Source organism: Electrona antarctica (genome assembly GCF_951216825.1).
Source record: "Electrona antarctica genome assembly, chromosome: 24".
NCBI lineage: Eukaryota > Metazoa > Chordata > Actinopteri > Myctophiformes > Myctophidae > Electrona > Electrona antarctica.
Genome location: NC_136803.1, coordinates 18,850,259 through 18,871,481, shown reverse-complemented (window position 1 = coordinate 18,871,481; position 21,223 = coordinate 18,850,259). Strand labels below are relative to the sequence as shown.

General features: G+C 42.5%; 1 protein-coding gene across 1 annotated transcript; it reads right to left on the bottom strand.

Moving 5' to 3' along the window:
* Positions 1-934: 934 nt before the first annotated feature.
* cybb (cytochrome b-245, beta polypeptide (chronic granulomatous disease)) lies at positions 935-16,481 on the bottom strand. Its single transcript, XM_079495566.1, has 13 exons — positions 16,401-16,481; positions 15,133-15,225; positions 13,419-13,529; positions 13,120-13,204; positions 12,619-12,770; positions 11,755-11,936; positions 7,109-7,247; positions 5,507-5,599; positions 4,429-4,688; positions 3,477-3,639; positions 2,911-3,057; positions 2,541-2,665; positions 935-2,103 (listed from the first exon to the last, which is right to left on the bottom strand). Exons 1-13 carry the CDS (start codon positions 16,440-16,442, stop codon positions 1,986-1,988), a joined length of 1,710 nt encoding a protein of 569 aa, XP_079351692.1. The 5' UTR covers positions 16,443-16,481; the 3' UTR covers positions 935-1,985.
* Between the last annotated feature and the right edge of the window lie 4,742 nt (positions 16,482-21,223).

Below are 21,223 nucleotides of genomic sequence, written 5' to 3'. Positions count from 1 at the left end.
ATTTTTAGAATCTGATAACAGACGCACAGCCAGGACATGGCAGCAACGTGTGAAATATAGGAAGAGTCGTTTTGAAACCAACAGTTTCTAATGTGACGAAACAAAAAGAGAAGAAGAGGACTATGTTGTAAATACTGAAGGTTATTTCTTTATCGAATGGAGAAAGAAACCGGAAACGCGGGACCTTGTGAAATGACGACTTGGTAGACGTTTAGAACACATCTGTGCTATCAATTTAACCATTTTTAAAGGACAACTTTAGTTTTTTTCAACCAAGGTTCAGGTTTTAGGTTGCTATTAGAGAAAGTAAAAGATGAGTGTTATTTTTTTTTGCTGCTTTCTTTCGTTTTAGGGATTTTAGTGGTTTTTGACAGGGGGGCGGGGGCATTCGAGCATGGGGCTAAATATGTATTTTTTTACAAAATATTATGGCGATTTCTTTTTTTATTATTTACTATAGTCCTACTAGACCTCAGGAAATTACATCTGGCCACAAAATATCACAGGATCTATACTGGAGAATGTGAAGGAGGCCTACTGGGGGGAAGCCACACTGTGTCATAGGCTCAATATGTCAGTTTGACACATTCAGTAGATCTCGTGATCTTTTGTGGCCAGATGTAATTTCTTGGGGTCTAGTAGGACTATAGTAAATAATAAAAAAATAAATCGCTATAAAATTTGGTAAAAAAATACATATTTAGCCCCTTGCTCGAATGCCCCCGCCCCCCTGTCAAAAACAGCTAAAATCCCTAAAACGAAAGAAAGCAACAAATGAAAAGAAATTAACACTCATCTTTTAATTTCAACAACAACCTAAAACATGAACCTTGGTTGAAAAAAACTAAAGTTGTCCTTGAAGTTGGTCAGGGTTGCTGCTATTGTGCATGCTGGCTCACTGGAAACACTCTGCTACACCAGTGGTGGTCTCAAAGTGTCCTTGAGTGGGTTCCAAATGGCCCCATATACGGTTGTGTAACTCTGAGAGTGTACAACTGTACAAATGGTACAAATTTGGTTCCATTTGTACACTAGGAGTTATGGGGGTCCTTGAAATCAAAAGGTTTGAGAACCACTGTACACTAAATGGAACAGAGCCTTAATTAGTATCATCGGTAACACCTGTGAAGGAAGTCGGAAGAGGCCCGGAAGTAGGAAGAGTTATTTCCAAAATGCGCACGATGTGCACGATTTCTTCGTACATGACTCTGAAGGGACTCTTTTAGGGGGTCACTTTTCACACAGATTTTGCTATGTTGTCCTGAGTGAAACCCAGAACATGTTTAGCTTTTTCTCCATGGCGGATGTGCTAGATGGGGTGGGCAACTTTGACGATGGAGAGGGCCACTATAGTTCCACACTCACTCCAGAGGGCCACTATAGTTCCACACTCACTCCAGAGGGCCACTATAGTTCCACACTCACTCCAGAGGGCCACTGTATTTCCACACTCACTCCAGAGGGCCACTATTTCCACACTCACTCCAGAGGGCCACATTGCTGTCATAGCAAAAATAGCAGATCGCAGTGCGACGCGTTGAGCTTGTAGATCTGCTATTTTTGCTATATTTGAATTGGAATCCTGAAAATTATCATTTTGATGTAATTTCAAATGCCTTTAATTATAGTTGTGTTGAGCATTGAGCTACTAATTTAGACTGAAGTAATTAAAGCGGGTCATGTTTGCATGTTGTGGAATTGTAACAGCTGAAACCAATATTATATTGTATATCAATGTTCGGATATTAACCTGCGGGCCACATTAAGTGAAGGTGGGGGCCGCATGTGGCCCCCGGGCCCCCAGTTGCCCATGTATGTGCTAGAATAGCAACCCCCGCGGTACTTTCTTGTCTTGTTTCCCGTCACAGGAGTTCAAAAACCACTGAGCTGCCCCACTGATTGGTAGGAGGTGAAGGATTGGGGTCGGTGTTGGTTGCTGCAGCAGCAGCAGCAGCAGAATCCTGGGACAGTTCTTATGGTGTTTCTTAAAAGTTCTCCTTGTTGAAGATGAACGAGGAACCTCCTTCGTTGTGATTGACGCACTGCTTCGACAGGGCCTTGCCTATCGCCGCCGCGCCACACAGGAACACGCCCACTTTGGTACTGAGGACACATGAATAGAAATATTGTCATTATCATACTGTATATATGTGTGTGTATATATATATATATATAGTGGAACTTTCCCTTCATTATTATGATTTATTTATTTATTTCAATTGTTAAATTGTCTACATTTTCCCATAAGGACAGAGACATACTGTATCATCTCTTGTTGGGTGGAAACCTCCCGTCCAAAACTGTTACTTTTCAGGATTCAAATAAAAAAAATAGCAAAAGTATAGCAAGCACATCTGCTGGCTCAAAACTCGTCGCTTCGCAACTAATTTTCCATTATTTGCCATGCAGGCCTTGATGGCGTTAACTTGTAATGCCTGATTTTACACTTGGTTGCCTGCTGAGAATAGCTGATCTACAAGCTCGTGGCGCGTTGTGAACATGGAGGGTAACATTGAGGCGGCGCCAGCGTTGAGCCTCACCCTGGGTGCTTCATGGCGATGCAGCCGAACTCGTTGTCCCAGTTGGGCTTCCCGTAGAGGGTCTTCTGCTTGAGGCCCGTGATGGGGTCGTTCTCGGCCTCGTGGTGGACCCAGAAGTGTGCGGCCTGGAAGAACAGACGTACACGCAGCCACATTATTGATCGAGTGAATGCTTTGCTAACGGTGTTAACTGTGTGTGTGTGTGTGTGTGTGTGTGTGTGTGTGTGTGTGTGTGTGTGTGTGTGTGTGTGTGTGTGTGTGTGTGTGTGTGTGTGTGTGTGTGTGTGTGTGTGTGTGTGTGTGTGTGTGTGTGTGTGTGTGTGTGTGTGTGTGTGTGTGTGTGTGTGTGTGTGTGTGTGTGTGTGTGTACCTCGGTCTCCTTCCAGCGTGTCAGGTAGATGTTGTAGTTTAGGAAGTCGGTCACGCCCTTCTCCGCCATCTGGTTCTCCAGCGACTGCAGCAGGTCGGCGAACCACTCGAACGCCTCAGTCTCCGGACACAGCCAATAGAAATAGATCTAATGAAAGGACCCAGCCAATAGAAATAGATCTAATAAAATGACACTGCCAATAGAAGTAGATCTATACACCCATTGGGTGTAAGCACCCCATGGGACTTTCACGTCCCATTGGGTGTAAGCAGACTTTCGCGTCCCATTGGGTGTAAGCAGACTTTCGCGTCAAGAAAACATGAGCCCCAGGCGTCTCTTCCAGGGTTTTAAACAGCTGGTTGATGCATTTCCACGCTATAGTGCACGGCTTCAACTTGTAGCATGGGCAAAGCGTTTCCGGTTTTCCCCTTAAAATGAATGTGAGTGGAGTGGATGGGACTTGAAGCTACTTGACGCGTTGTGTGTGTGGTTACACTCAATAGAGAGCATAGCAGTGTGCCAGAGAACTGTGTGGCCACTGATCGGCCTTCTATAGCCTCTCTCACCTTCTTGGTGAAGACCTCCTGGTTGGTCTGGGTGCGTTTGTACCACAGCGACTTGAGTATGGAGGCGAAGGGGGTTATCCCGATGCCGGACCCCACCAGCATCACCACCTCGTAGCGGAACACGTCCTCACTGGCTGTCCCAAACGGGCCGTCGATGGCTACCCTGAACATACAGGAGGAGAGAGACAGAAATATATAAGTTGTTCCGAATCCGAACGGGCCGTTGATGGCTATGGGTACCCTGAACATACAGTACAGGAGAGAGACAGAGAGAGATATATAAGTTGTTCCGAATCCGAACGGGCCGTCGATCGCGATACCCTGAACATACAGGACACACCCCTTTCTTTTCCTTTTCTTCTATATATAAATTGAGAAGTTGGACAAGTTGTGAGCACACACTTTGTGCGTAGTTGGGTTGGCCAAGTCATAAACCGTGAGATATGCGAAGTATGCGGAAGTGCCGTTTACGCCTGTGCTTTGTGGCCGTGATATGTCACTGACTTTACCTCTGCGTTTTCAACCCAGCTTTGTGGGTCTGCGACTACTGGCCAATCACAGCGGGGCCAGCTTTTGCAGTTTCTCCTTTCCGTGATTCGATGAACCGATTGCGGTGAGCACGGAAAAAACACGGTCAGTGGCCAAAGATACATTGCTGTCTGCCTTTGTGTGTGTGTGTGTGTGTGTGTGTGTGTGTGTGTGTGTGTGTGTGTGTGTGTGTGTGTGTGTGTGTGTGTGTGTGTGTGTGTGTGTGTGTGTGTGTGTGTGTGTGTGTGTGTGTGTGTGTGTGTGTGTGTGTGTGTGTGTGTGTGTGTGTGTGTGTGTGTGTGTGTGTGTGTGTGTGTCTCACTTGGACACACAATATTCACAGAGAAACAACACGGATGCGTGGTGTTAGACGTGAGCGTGCCACAGCCGCCCGAGCTTCTAGTCTTGACTCTTGTAGCATTACCTGGGCAGTTTCCAGGCCTCCAGGGTGTCTTTCTTGTCGCCTCCACAGGCCTCGTACAGAGCCTGCGTCCAGTCCCCCGCCAGGCGGATGTGGATGCTGAAGTTCTCGTCCTCGGGGCAGGAGGACAGCGTGAACGGGTGCCACTCCAGGTGCGAGATGGACGGACACTTGATGAAGACGTACTGGCCCACCTCCGAGTGGAAGCCCTTCTTCTTCATCTGCAACTCCAGGACCTTGGTCTTGGACGGGTGGACCACCACCTAGGAGAGGAGAGGAGAGGAGAGGAGAGGAGAGGAGAGGAGAGAGGAGAGGAGAGGAGAAAAGAAAAAGACAGCAGAGAAATGGAGAAGAGTGAAGATTGGAATTTTCAATTCCAATTTTTAAAGCAGAAAGCACTACACTTAACCACTTAGTTAGGGCCATAGGTATAGTAGGCTATTTCAGGGCTTCTCAAAGTGGGTGCCTTGACGTAAGTCCAGCTGTGCCTCAGAATACTTTGATAATATTTGGAATTTAGCAACGTCACCACGTCTTAGACCCTCTATACTTAGCCAAACGGACCCTAGTTAAACTGTACTTGCTGCGTTATTTTTCAGCCTACAGTAGCCTACACCAAGGGCTCTATTTTCGTCCATGCTAAACCCCTTATCCCTAAACTACTTTGCCTTTTTTACTATTTTGAAAATAAGTTTTGAATAGTTCAACTAGCTGATATACAGCGACACGTGAACTTGTAGATTGGCTATTTTAACTATTCAAAAATGTTTTTCAAAATAGTAAAAAAAAAAGTATAGAGGGTCTAAGACGTGGTGACATTGCTAAATTCCAAATATTATCTGAGGCACAGCTGGGCACCCACTTTGAGAAGCCCTGAAGTAGCCTACCTAGGGCCCTAACTAAGCGGTTAAGTGTAGCGCTCTTGTGACGCGTTGTGAGCTTGTAGAGCTGCTATTTTCACTAGTTTGGGTCCCTGGGAGACATCAAATTTCAGTTTTGGGTCACGGGCTAAAACGTTTGGGAACCACTGCTGTAACATTTACATACAGTAAGAATGGAGGTGGAACATGGGAGTACATACCTTAGTGATAACCACCTTCTGAACAGAGCGATAGAAACGGACCAACCGCTCGGTCACATAGATGATCATAGGCCCGATCACCCACTTCCATGTCTGGACAAGAAAAACACAATTTTTTGTTAGAACCAAAGTCCCATGTATTATCAATGGAATTCCTAACACGGCACATCTGCCTTCTGGAGAAATATGAGCAACCCTGGAAGGCAGTTATGCCTTCACGGGTGGCGTATGCGCCTTCCGGGGTCGCTGACAAAAAGTCGCTATGTGCCTTTTCGGGAGTGAGAGTGAGACTGTTGCCCAATTATATGATTGTATAGATAGGATCGATAAAGTAGACTTATTATTCATTTTATAATAATTTATAAAAATTAGACACTGGTTGGTACAGTATAGGCAGGTGCACTTCCTCTAGATGTGTTGACGAGCGGAGGGTGCTCAGCCACAGGATTCAGGAACGACTATAGTTGCACTAAGGTTTAAGTGGCGGCAAACCCATTAAAAAGCTCGGAGGAAGCTGTTGCAGAAACGCGTTAGCCAAGTCATGAATAACTGAGCCTTTGTCTTGCATCGCCACTTCCGCGGGCCATAGTGTGGTAAAACTTTTGGTAAAAACAAAAGCAATGGTTGAATCGGTCAGATAACTCACAAATAGATTGAACCAATATGTATTATAGAATGAGAATACAGGTGTGGATATGATATTTTATCCTGGCGTACGGTTCGGCTCTGCTGTATTTCTCTCCCTGCTCGGAGTCGGGAGATAGATATACAATAATATATACTATATACAATAATATATAATATACTATATAATATATACAATAATAACTGGGGAACATAACTAATAGCAGAGCCCACTGGTGTTGCTGGGGTGGCTGCGGGAGCAAACAGGCACATAGATACCAACAGTCCAGGGACTGACTATAATGACTGTCTTCGAATCCTGTTAAATAAACCCAGGAGCACTAGAGCCAGTGGGCTTTTCTGTTCATTGGGTCTCACTACATTCATGGCTCTGTTGAGGAACCTGACATTCAAATTCATGAGCAGGCTGGATCGCTCACTGAATGGACTCATTGGACAGATGACAGACCCAGGCCGTAAGGTACACTTCTACCATCAGAGGACACTGGCATGAGTGCCTCGCCTAGAGTAGTAACCGGTGGGGCTGGGTAAATGTACTGTATTTTTATTTAATTTTATTCTCGTATATGTGATGTACTGTCTTACCTTGTGGGCCACGAGCCTGTAATAAAGTTTATATATACTGACGTATGGGTCATATGTAGCACCGGTGTAATACGCATCCGTGTGCACCCACGTCCCACATAAGCACAGACAGCGTGTAACCTCTCGAGTATACCTGCCCTGACTGACCTAACTTCTCAAGAAAAAAGGAAAAAAAAGTTTGCTAAAATACAGTACATTGCAACAATTACCCAAAAATGGGTTCCCGTTTTGAAAGGGGTTCCCGTTCTCACCTATAGCCCACCAAATCAACAATTACAAATGATCAACAGCATCCAGATACTGTACTTGAATGCCACGAGGCAGTTGTCTCGTCTCGTCTTGTCTTGTCTATACTTATATTATATAGCTCACCCCTGGGGGATTCCCGGCGAAGCTGGGCACGGGGCAGTCGGTTCCGTTCTTCCCCCACTCCAGGAAGCGCTCGGAGCAGTTGTCGGGGCGGTGAATGTCCATGTCCAGCTCAGTTTGTGGTTGTCCTCGCACGATCCTCCTGCCATCAGGAACACATGAGGAGGACGTTGTGTTGAGCAGTGGTTGGAAGAAAGTACTCACGTTCTTTACTTAAGTAAAAGTATCGCGATACTGCATTGTAGAAATACTCTGTTACAAGTATAGATATCCGGAATTCAAAATCTAGGCCTACTTGAGTAAAAAGCATTCATTGGCTTCAAAATGTACTTAAAGGAGAATTCCACTCATTTTCAACATTTTACTATGTCATTAATGTACCTTAGAGCTGTTGTGTGGAAATAATAAAAAAGTTCCCCCATTCTGTGTTTCCTAAAACTGGAGATCTGGAAAAAAATCATTAACATGGTGAAACACATCTTGATGATGTCATCAAGATGTGTTTCACCATGTTAATGATTTTTTTCATACTTACAGTTCTAGGAAACACAGAATGGGGGAACCTTTTTATTATTTCCACACAACAGCTCTAAGGTACATTAATGACATAGTAAAATGTTGAAAATGAGTGGAATGCCCCTTTAAAGTACGAAAACGTTTCAGGTTTTCAAATGTATAAAAGTCTTTTGAAAATAGCTCTGCTCTCACATCAAACTATTTGATCTATTTCGATTTTTTTTGGCAAATAAATGTATCTTAATTCTATGGAAGACAGATGACATACTGTACCTTCAGAAAATACTGTATGTGGACGGCCCAAATAATGTCACTATTACCCCTGGAGAGGCTTAAATATGAAACGCAAAATAAGGCAGATGTATTCTTAGAGGTATGGACCCCCTTTTTGGACTATATCGAAGAGAGCAGTTGATTCTGACCGTTTCATGATTCATACCTTTTTTGCATAAGGACAGCCCATGCACTTGCACACATGCATTATCACAAGCCCGTACCACTTGGAAATAACTTTTTTCATTGTTTTTGTTTTTATATATATTGTTGTTAGTATCTTATATGTACACTGTCTTGTATGTAAGTCTGTCGTGTTGTCCTTGTGTCTATGTCAGAAAAGAGAAAATCCTCAAAATAAATTATTAAAAAAAAATCACACCCGTGTGAACTGAGTGGTGTAAGGTTTTATATAGCATGATCAGCTGTGGTCTGACGTAATGTCTGACGTAATGAAATAAGGTAAGGTATTATGTAGCCTGATCAGCTCTGATCTGACGTAATGAAATCACACCCGGATGTGATTTCACAACTGGCTGTTTTTGCGCAGAGAAAATGACCACGGTTGCTACGGTCATCCAGTTCACCCGGGTGTGATTTAATTACGTCAGAAATTATTTTGAACATAGCAACCATGCTCATTTTTTTCTGCACACAAAAGCCAGTTGTAGGAGTGGTTTACACCACTCAAAAAGAAAATAGCAAATAAGATCTACAAGCTCACAATGCGTCACATCGCGATGCATTGTGAGCTTGTAGATCGATTATTTTCAAATGGCTGAAATGTAAAATAGGGCTGAAGTGGTTAATGTACAGTATATGTTTTGTAATAATAATCAAAATCTACAAACTAACTGATAAACTAAAGTTTTCAAATAATTGTAGTGGAGTAAAAGTACAATATTTCGATCTGGAGTAGAAGTAAAGTACAAATACCTCGTAATTGTACTTAAGTAAATGTACTGGAATAGCTAATAGAAGTAGGTATTGTCACGAGGCAACCCATGCCCTATATACTGTAGGTAGGTACAGTAGGTAATAGATTCTTACCACAAACTTTCTTCAGAAAATGTGTTTCGCAAAGGTGTCTACTATAATAACCTCTCAATTTGTTCCAAACCAACTCCCTTGCCCCCTCACTTCACACAAGGGAGATTTTCTTTGTTGTGGGTAGTCATGTCTGCCAGTTCCAACCTGATGTAAACTTGTAAATGTCATTAGTGGGTACTGGACTGGAGTAGCGTCCTCCATAGACATACATGTCCTTCCCCAAGACACAGGCTGTGTGGTTACTCCTCCCATTTGGAACAGTCCCAGAAACCTCAAGCTTTACCCATCTGTGGGCGTCGACATCAAATCCATAAAGCACGTTGCAGCGAGACCGCCCCCTATCCGTAACTCCTCCCCAGATGTAAACAATATCATCCATCAGTACAGCTGTGTGGTTCCAGCGCCTGGCGGGAACCTCAAGGTGACGTTCTCCTCTCTCAGGTATCACTGGGGTCAACTTCACCCAGCGTAAAGTCACTGTGTTGAAGACATTCACAGCTATCTGTTCTGTTGTGTTCCCATCACGAAGCCCTCCAAACGAGTACACGTTGTGTTCCACTACAACAGCAGCATCATAACACCTATTCCTTCCTCCTTTCAGATGTACGGCCCAGCAGAACATTTCTCTCACCAGCACAACCGTGGATCAAATGCCGTAAAGTACAGTTTTGAGTTCTGTTTTGCTCGTTGCAACTTATATTGTTTCAGTGGCACAAACGTCACACTAAGTGTGAGCAATCCGAAATAAGCCGATGGGTTCGGTTGACGCAGAGCCACTGAAATATAAATTGGGGTTTCAGAAAACATGAGTTTTCTGAAAACTATATCAGTGGTCCTCAAACATTTTCATGTCAAGGACCCCAAAAGTCATATGTATTTGGCCGCCGGACCCCCAACTTAACATGTTGTTCCAGGGACTCCCCCAGAAGCTGAGAAGCTGAATATGTGAGTTAAAAACGTTTGCTGGGAAAGAATATATATTCAATGATTTGCACACATTTTCACGATTTTTCAAAAATAGCAGATCTACTAGCTCGTAGCGTGGCACTTGGTGCTGCGCTATAAATGGTAAATGGTACATTTACAGTATATACAGTACTGTACGCTATACACTAAGAGGGAAGTGATGTTTGGTAGTAGTACATGATTTTTACCTTTTACATTCAATTATAAAAATGACAGACTCCAGGGGTTCAAACTTTCCGTTTATTTAAACACTGTTTATTGGACCCAAGCTGAAGTGTTTGTTTACAATTTACAATTTAGGCATTTGTTTGTCACCTGTCTGTCTTCTGCAGTACTGGCACCCCTCTGAATTAAACCTGGACTGTGCCAAAACAGAGCAGGGCCAGTCCAATTGGTTAGGAAGGGTTGGAACGGGCCAAGTACTGTAGAGGAGAGGGGGTATGTCTATGATGGGTTTAACCGTGTTCTGGGTATTTTTGATTATATGGGCGCCTAAAAATGTGATTCAATGATGTTGTACAACATTTATTTAAAAGTTAGAATATTCCTGTGGTATGGGGAATGTCTGTAAAAGCTAATTGATGGCTAATTGGAATCTGTACTTGTGGTTGGATCCACTCCCTATAAAGGGAGGCTGCAAGGGACAGACAATCAGTAGTGCTTGGGCAGGCAAAGCGTTAACAGCTGGGAGACAGAGCTGCCAGGGCCCTTGGTTAAGGGATAGCCTTTAGTGCAGTCACTGTATGGTTTGTTGCCTTTAGCTGTGCTTTAAGTTTTTTCCATTTGTTTTTGTACATTTATTTTTCTTTGTCTAAAAGGCCTTCATTTTTGAGAGAAACCAAAACCGGTAATCCTGAACTTGTTCATTTTTGGAGCCTAGGCAGCTCGGCCATCTCTACAGGTATGCTTACAGCAGTGACGGGGGTCCCCTAATCATTTTGGGGGGTCCCCAGATGATTGACTTTCATGTGCAACATTGTCTTCACACTCTACTGTGAACAAACCAACATACAGTATAAGTGTATACAGGGTATCTGCACATTTCTAAAGTAGCAATTTATGACTTATCAATAAGAGGCAAAGATTGCGAAAATAGCCGCTCGACAAGCTCACACCGCTTGTGAGCTTGCAAGTTCGGCTATTTTCACAATATTTATCTGTGCAACCGTGTCAAACTAAATTAAATGCCTACAATTCCAAGTGCGTGTCAGGGTGGGTGGGTCCCCCAGTTCAAAGATATTATTTTCTTTGGGGGGAGAGGGTCGTTGTGGCCCGCAGTTGCCGTAACACTTGCTTGCCCTAATACAACCTTACAGGGGTGTGCAAAGGCCCAATTTATGTAATTTAGTTAGCATTTTATGTAGACATAGCACTCTATATAGTGTATACTCATAGTTTCATTGTACAGATATTCTGCTGTTAGACAGATGTTAGGTTCCTAGCTTACGTATGATTCTTGATGACTCTTTTTATGCATTTGATGTATTACAAACAACACATGGTAATGTGTTGTTCTTGCTTACTGTAAATCGCTCTGGATTAAGAGTGTCTGCTAAATGCTTAAATTGTAAATTAGGATGGGTGCATGAGGGGGGTAAATTTGACATCTGGACGATTCTACAAATACCTTCTAAATCCTGACAATTTTCTGAAAAACCTCATATTTCTGTCAGTGGTTCTCAAACGATTTCATGTCAAGGACCCCAAAAATGATATGTAATTGGCGGCTGACCACCATCTGAAAATATGTTGTTCAAGGGACCCCCCCAGAAGCAAAGATTTGAGTTAAAAACGTTCACTCTGAAAGAATATATATTCAAAGATTTGCGATGGACCACCCTTACCCGTAGCCGTGGAAGACCAGTGCGATGAAGAAGACGACAAAGAGGTGGTGCGTGTACCAGAAGACCTCGAAGTAGGAGCGGCGGATCACCTCCATGGACGACGTGATGATGAGGATGAGCGCCAGGGTGATGGCCACGCCCGTCACCCCCGCGATGGTGGTGAACATCACGAATGTCGGGTTCTGCATGGGAGAGGGAGGGACCACGTCGTCGCCATGGAGGAGGAAGAATGACGTGAGTACATGGGGTATTCAACTAGATTAGGCCGGGCGCCACAACTGTAGAATGATTGTGTGTGTTCTCAAAATGCATTTTGTGCTCAAACGAAGCGAAGATTTATCTTAATCTATCTATAATACATGTGTGCACAGTAATGAGCAGGATAATGTCTATACAGGCATATGCTACCTTAGAATATAGATGTAGACCTATTTGACAGTGGATGAACATAATTGCCTTGACATTAACGACCGTCTCACACGCACGCACACAAGCACACACCTGCCCTCTGCAGTACTCTAGCCTAAGGTGACTGGAGTCTGTCTCATTTCTCTTCAAAAGCCCTTGAATATGATGGAATATGATTAATCATTACTGTCATTTTGGTAATCTCACACTTCATGTCCCACACACCATACCTGCAACTTTCACTATTAACCATGAAAAAATAAATTAAAAAAGAGAAAACTGACGCGAGTTATTATTAGGCCCAAAACAACAACTGTTGATTATTTCCTTATTCTATATCAGGGGTTCGTTCAACCCTTTTCATATCAAGGTCCATCATTTATTTGCCATTTTGCAGTGATGGAAAAAGGACTCAACTTTAAGAAAGTATCAATACTGTAATATAGAAATACTCACGGTCTCGTTAGTCCTGATGACGTTCAGGAACGTCTCGTTGGGGTAGTCTCCGATTTGTGACAGGACGAAGGGCAGCGTGCTTGTGTTGCTTCTGTCCAGCTGAGCCTCCATGAAGTACTCAAAGTTGAACAGGTGGGCCACGATATGGACAGCTGCCCGACAAGGTGGGGGGAGCAGGGGGACAGGTTATAATTTAGGCATTTAGCAGAGTAGACGCCCTTAATCACGCCCAACCAGATCAGTGGCCTTGTGGTTAGTGTCTGGCTGTCTGCCCTGGGACTGGGAGGCTGGGGTTCAAACCCCCCAGCCGGGTCATACCAAAGACTGGGACCCAGTGCCTCCCTGCTTGGCACTCAGCATCAAGGGTTGGATTGGGGGTAAGTCCCTGCGACATACTAGCATCATGTCCAGGGGGTGTACTTATAGGAGATAGGCTCCTGCCCTATGGGCCTCATGGCTCGGCAAGGCTACTTAATCACGCATGGTGAAATGAAATCTCACCTGTCTGCAGGGCGATCATGTAGGCCACCAGTTTGTGAAACGCCAGGTTCTTGTCGAGTTGTCGAGTGACTGTACGGCCGAAACACTGAACACACAATGGGAGAAACAGGCAGGACAGGGATGTGGTGAGTTCTCCATTAAATAGACCCTCCAGAAAATTGCAATTCATGTGATTCGCATAATTTACCGCATAATCAGCCAATTGGCGCAGATTATGCAGAGGTAATTATTATTTGTATTGTTTCAAATCGGGGCACATAATCGCACAGACTTCCCTGCATTTAGGTAGAGGAGGTTACCTGGATGGTGCCGCGAATTACGGAGAGGAGGTTCCGGCACACGGGCAACAGGATCAGCATGCAGTTGAAGTTAAGGACGGCGGCGGGGGCTCGGGCCCACGGCAACGCTTGCTGGAAACAGGGGAGGGAAGAGACAGAGAGAGAGAGAGTGTTACGTGATATGGCGGCATTTGATTTACAGACAGAAATGATCAGTGGCAATGATTTTATTGGCTGAACAGAACACGCAAATTGTTATTGGCCAGAATGAGATGACATTGTATGATGATGTATGTCTGATGATAAGAGCGCCCCTCACTGCACACGGGTGGGATACCAAAAGTTAAGTTAAATACCAAAAGTAAAAGTACTCATTATGCAGAAAGTCCCATATTTCAAGTTTTCTAATCTCTAAATTGTACTTAAAATTAAGTAATGCTACTTTACAGTTACACCACTGGAAAAGACTAACACTGAACACATGTACCCAGCTTGCCCAAACTATAGTCGCAACTCCTTGCAACAAAACAGTTTTAACTTGGTCAACCGCACCAATGCAACTCCTTGCAACAAAACAGTTTTAACTTGGTCAACCGCACCAATGCAACTCCTTGCAACAAACCCCTTTTGGTGTTTTAAGCACTATGTTATGCTTTAGCTATTGAAAAATAGCTAAAGTATAACACTCGGTGCCGCGCTACGAGCTTGTAGAACATGGTTAAACATTGGCCAAATTGTCAAAAGAAAGAGGCAACACTTTTGAAAATAGCCAATCTACATGACGCTTGTGAATATTTATCTGTGGAACCGAGTCGCTCGCTTTCAGTAAAGCTTCCTCCTGCATTATGTGCAATTTCAAAACGGGTGGTTACTTCACACAGGGCCGTTGAGTGATATCCAACGAGCACTTCCAAACTCGAACACTTTGAAAGATTATCCCCTTGCACAGAATGTATTGACAGAAAGTATAGCTCATAACATGTCTACGGTGGCTTCTTATGAAACAAACACTTTGCAGATAGATAGTGGATAATTGCAATGTTGGCGAGTTTGACGTCGTTTAATACACTCGGATAGGACTTTTCTGTATTTCTGGATGTATGGGCTGTCGATGGCAAATTTCACCTAGTTACCACCCTGACATTAACTTAATGGCAAGATGGCCGCCGTGTGCATATGGTCTATTTGGTTCCGCCTAACTAACCATTATTTTAGCTGGGGACCCTCCGGCCTACTGGAAACCCCCTCAATATTTGCCTCTGAGATGTAGTGGAGTAGAAGTAAAAGTATTGGAAATTGGAAATACTCAAGTAAAGTAAAAAATACCTCAAAAGTGTACTTAAGTACAGTACCTAAGTAAATGTATACCTTTGCAGAAAGTAAAACTGCCTCCAATTCCATTTCACTTCTGCTCAGACCCGGTCACCTGCGACTGCGAGGGCCACTGGCATTCCCCCAGTCAGTCATGAAAACAGATGTTAACCTCAAATAGCGAAATGACATCCCCTACGACAGACCTACTTCCCTATCTTTAATCTCCCCAGCCAGTATGCCGCTCAGGGCCAGGAGATGAGGTTTAGTTAAACATGAGTAAACTTGAGCAAATGTACGTTCTGTAGTTACTTTCCACCTGGCTGTTACCCCCATAAGAGAGCCCTACTGAAGGATATTATCCACTGCCTACAGTATCTATACCGAGGCATGTAGAAGACGGACCCAGAAAAGACAGACTTACCCCCAGAAGTACCCTGGAGTAGAACCATCTCGGTGTCAGAAAGTTGAGGTAGAATTGGACAAACAGGTATGTGTTGATCGCCATCCATACGAACTGTAACGACACACATTACAAATCAGTTTGGAGAGCAGTATAAAACGCCGGCTCCTCAAGACTAGTAGGGCAGTGGTTCTCAAACATTTCTGTCTCCGTATGGAACTCCTGTAAATAAGTCTTTCAGCCATGCAGGGCACCCCTGAATTACAGTTGGGTGCCACCGATATTGTCCCTTATCATTTGACCCATTTAGGCCTGACCTCAAAATTTTAAAAAATCCTTCTAAATCCTCCAGTTTTCTGAAATACATATTTTCATGATTTTTCAAAAATAGCAGACCTACAAGCTCATAGCGCGCCACTCGGTGGCGCGCTATGAGCTTGTAGATCTGCTATTTTTCAATAGCTAAAATATAACAGTTTAAAACACCAAAAGGGGTTCCCGCCCAAAATGGGTTAACTGTCCTTTTGTGCAGATCATGCAAACCTCAGCAAAAAGAAAAGGACAATATCGATGGCCTCCAACTGTACATTGTTACTTTATAGCATCTTTTGTCATTGTCATTTTTTTTCCTTTTTCCTCAAAGATACAGTATGTCACGAGGAAAACTGGAGAGAACATTATTTGTACTTGGTGTACTTGGTGTACTGTACACTACAGTAGGCTGAAAAGGAAAACCAAGTACAGTATAACTCAGGTTTAATAAGTATATACAGTATAGACTCTATACTATAGAGGGTCTACGACGTAGATCCTCAATGTCACTTCAGCCTAACCACGTAGACTCTACGTGGTTAGGCTGAAGTGACATTGATGAATTCCAAATATTATCAAAGTATTCTGAGGCACACCCATGGATCGACTTGCGTCAGGCCACCCACTTTGAGAAGCCCTGCTGTAGAAGGTTATGCAGTGAAACATAGATACTGTATACAGTCTGCATAGAAAATATGAAGTTCTCCCAACACAATGAATGTTAACGGTCTATTAACGGACGTCGTCAATTCAAATACAACTTCCAATATTTTTTACCCCCAAAGTTTTGTTATCTCATTCAGTGATTACTTAGGCTACTTTGCACAAAACCATGTCCAATTTAAATCACGACACGAGTACAGACACAAAAGATATATATTGAGTAGCTGAAAGAATCAAAGTTAAATCCGAAAGCTAAAACATGGAATTTTCCCCAGCAGCTATACAAATGCATCCTATGGTATAATTATACTCACAATGACAAAGATGGACAGTCCCTCGTTTGCAGCAAAGCCCATGGTGACTGCGTTTGTTTGAAGGTGCGTCTGGTCTGACCGTGTGTGTGTGTGTGTGTATGAGGGTGTGTGTGTGTGTATGTTCTAGTAGGCTACAGCAGATAATGAGGAGGAAGTTATAGGAGAGAGCGTGCTGGCCGACACGCTCTGAGGCAAGGCAGGTGGAGTCATCACTACTTTTATATCCTTGCTAGGTAGCAACTAAGGAAGTGCATTTTATTTCTTTTTTTCTCAGAAGGAACTATAAGGCCTGTCACATTATTGGCAAGAAATTATGCTAATTGCTAATTAACCCATTCTAGGCGGGAACCCCTTTTGGTGTTTTAAGCACTGTTATGCTTTAGAAAAATAGCTAAAGCATAACACTCGGTGCCGCGCTACGAGCTTGTAGATCTGCTATTTTTGAAAGATCGTGAGAATGTGGCGCACATCTTTGAATATATATTCTTTCAGAGCGAATTCTTTTAACTCAAATCTTTGCTTCTGAGGGGTTCTTGGAGCAACATATTTTCAGATGCATGCCATACAGTATTTAGAGCCTATTATTTCTGGCGAATGGCAGTGCCTATAGTGCTTTACAGCAGTGGTTCCCAAAGTGGGGTCCGGGGACCCCCATGCAGGGGTCCTTGAGGGAGTTCCAGAGGGTCCCCAGCTAAATGATAGTTTGGAACCAAATGGACCCTTATGGGTCTATAACTCTGAGTGTACAAATGGAACCAAATTGACCTGTTACAGTGTTAAATTAACATTGATTTTACAATATAAATGTGGGTCTCAGAGATAGAAATGCCATTAAATGGGGGTCTGTAGACTAATATGCTTAGTCCAGTTACCCTGGGTAAATATATTAGCTTTGCTTTGCTTTGCTTTGTTTTTGGTATCTATCATGGTAAAATGGCTGCCATGCAAGGCATGTAAGTTGTAACCTCTAAATATCTTGTACAAGCCATGGCAACTTCCAGCAGGAGGCAATGCAAATCAACTTCAGTCTAAAAGAGGGGGGGGGGGGGGGGTGACCGCCAGGACTCATAGGGGGTCCTCAGAGTTACAACATGGGGGTCCGCCAAATCTTTGGGTGACACTAAAAACTTGAACAGTTATTTTTGAGTGGTGCAAACCACTCCAATAACCAGCTTTGTCTGTTTGTGTCTATGTATGTGTGTACCTGTACGTGGGACCCAAACAAATGAGCATGGTTACTATGGTCAGTGACATTACGTCAGACCACAGCTGATCAGGCTATATAAGACCTTGCACCACTCAGTTCACACGGGTGTGATTTTTTTTTTTACACTAACCACTTGAACCCTATATTCTGAGGGGAACATTAGCTACTTGTAGACTGTCGACTTCTGGCAAAGAGGTTTGGAGTATATAGGGAAAAAAGAGAAGTGCAAGCACGGCTATTGTAGTGGTGTAAAAGTATCTCTGAAATGCAGAGACAAATATTCCACTAGTCCACTCCTCAGGGGATTTAAGTATAAACACACTTTCTAAAGCCTATAAATTAAGGGACAAAAGAGGATATGACTTTGAGCTTACTTCCTGCTTTTGTTCTCAAGAGATTGCAATACTAGTAGTAGCTGTGGAAATAATGAAAAAGAAAAACGAGGAGAAATACAAACAAATGATTAGTCCATATTGGACCAACCACACAACCTTTAGAGGAAGTTATTATGGCAACATACGTAGTTCATTTTAAGTGGAGGAAGTTGGATTTTCTCCGTATCAATAATAACAAAGCAAAGTGGGTGTTTAAATCAAGAATAAGGAACTAATAGTTATTATAATTATATGCTGCTGCTGTTTGTAGAAGCAGAGCTCGAAAATGTACTTTCACTGTTGTTATTATTGTCGTCGTGGCCCAGCTGGTCGAAGCTGAAATTGTCATGAGTTTCCTTCCCGGAAAGTAATAATAAGATCTACATCGCAACTCTGAGAGGACGTTCGTTCGTTTTGCGTCATCAATCACTGATTTCACCATTATATCAATGGATCCCACCTTCTGTTGGGGATTATTTCCAATATAAGCTGATTGTTTCCGCCGCTATATATATACCACTAGCTACGTATCCATGGAGAAAATCCTAAATTCCACGCTCTCTGATGAAACAGAGGCTTACATGTATAAGGCAAACACATGGGTCTGATATGTAAAGAAGAAAAAAAAGTGGATGTGAAGAATACTAGGCACTACAGTTTAAGTATGAGATGGGATGACGTCGTCAACAATCTGGATGCCGAGGCAGAACTAATCCTCTATCTAAACTGCGGCATTATCTAATGACAGGCAGTAATGACTACCAGAGGAGCCCAGTAGCTCCACGGAAAAATAATTATAGCCAAACAGTATTCTGTGGATGATCAGTGCAGTGGTGGAAAGTAACTAAGTACTTTTACTCAAGTACTGTACTTAAGTACAACTTTGAGGTATTTGTACTTTACATGAGTATTTCCAATACTTTTACTTCTACTCCACTACATCTCAGAGCCACAATTTTTACTTTTACTCTACTACAATTATATGAATGAGATTTTAATTTTGATTAGAAAACATACATTAACCACTTCAACCCTATACATTTCGGTTCTTTTGAAAATAAGCGATCTACAAGCATTGTGAGCTTGTAGATTGGCTATTTTCAATAGATTTTGTACACATTGTGGTGTACTGAGAGATTATAAATTGTTGTAGATAAAACATTGTGATATGAATTACATTGTTCTTTTATAGAAAACAAAAAAAGAGTCAACCCTCCCACCCATACTGCTCAGTGACACCGCATACTATAGAATAAAATAGTAATTTGAAAAATGGAAAACATCTGAAAGAAAATGTCGTACAGTCAACCACATCAGTGGTATCCTGTCTATGAATTGTTTCTACTCAAGTAATGGACAAGGGGCAGCCAAACCTTATCAAATTGTTTCTCCCTGTTTCTCAGGAAATACCTTATTCTCTCAAGATGAAGTGTACTAGTCATTTCATTTAGCTAATGCTTAAATGCAGGAGCCTCCTTTTTCCAGTGCGTCAAAATTAGTTTTTTTGCTGTAATCAGACCATATGAGAAGAGTTGTTTCTGTGCTCTCGTCAACCTAGGCATGGAGTCTGACAAACCCAGAATAATTAGTACAGGATCGGGGTCAATATGAATACTCAAAATATCAGAGAGTGTCTCAAATATCTTAATCCAATATCTTTGTATCAGAGGGCAAAGGGCGAAGCTGTGAAGAAGATTTGCATCTATTGCATTACATTTGTCACAGTGCGAAGAAATATCTGGGTAAATGTTATGTAATTTTAATTTGGAATAATGGAGTCTATGTATGACTCGAAGCTGGCAATGTCTGGAGTTGATAGAGCGCGCATTAATTTCTTCAAGGCTGTCTTCCCAGAGCTCGTCTGAAATTGAAGTCCCCAGCTCATTTTCCCATGCCAACTTAATAGCTGATGTAGTAAGAAGGAACTTATCTAGGGATGAAGGTGTAGCTCTCTCAAAAGTGGGAGAAAAGTTACGGATGTAGTTCCTAACCTGTAGAAACCTAGAAAAGTTACTCCTAGGGAGTCTATATTTTTCCTGCAGTTGAGCAAATGAGGCAAAAGTTTCACCCATATATATATATATATATATATATATATATATATATATATATATATATATATATATATATCACCAATTGTGCGTATACCCAAACCCTTCCACTGTGCAAACGTGTCATCCAGTTGGGGTGGTAGAAATGAGGGTTTATCAGATATAGGGAGCAGAAAAGATAGTGAGTTGTTCCTAAAATATGTTTTGATTTGTTTCCAGATTCTTATCATACTGTGAATAACAAGGCATCCATTGTAAATGGATTTATCTAAGGTCACGGGGGATAATATTATTGAACCCAAACAGTATGGGCGACATTTCTCCTGCTCCCATTGTAGCCAACGGGGAGAATGTAAGTGAATTTTGATTGAAATAGTTTCCAGAATTACAGTACATTTCAAGCACAAACTCAATACAGAGACTGTTAACTGTGAGTGGACGACCCAATAAAGCAAGATTTTACGGGGGCCAGTTTCGAATTGCAGCCGTAAATGCTTAGGATGAATTTGAGTTGTGTATATACTATACGTATGTGTGCTTGAGGTTGTGACATGTTTTGATATAACCAAGAATACATGGCAAATTGGCAACCACCCCATGCGTGTACACTCCATACATTAATTACACGCACATGCCATACGTGGATTGACTTTCTGTGTTGATATGTTGTGATAAATGCCTTGACTCCCTTCACAGCGTTATGTGCTTCACTATTTTATAATTTAAATATGTAGGCTATAACAACAGCCTGGGTTTCTGGTTTCTACGGTACCATTAGTGCATAATATTTAAAATCCCTGCTAAATTTGTCAAGTAATCCTTTCTAATCCCAGCATTATTGATTGTGGTGTTTCATCAGCAGAACAGTTGTAGATTGCTTCATTTGCAGACAGAGCGAAGGCAGTTGCTGTTCTACGGTTTCTACTGCACCATAGCCCTGCATAGTTTGAAACGGTGAGGCAGTAGTTTCAGCAGTGGTGGAAAGTAACTAAGTACATACATTTATTGAAGGGATTCAATCCCTTGTGTAGCTCAATGGGTACAGCATTAGAAAAGCACTTACAGTATACCAGACAAAGCGATTCTCAGCATATATATATATATATATATATATATATATATATATATATATATATATATATGCGCGCAGCATACCGTAGGCTATATTCTGCATATACTTGCCATATACAC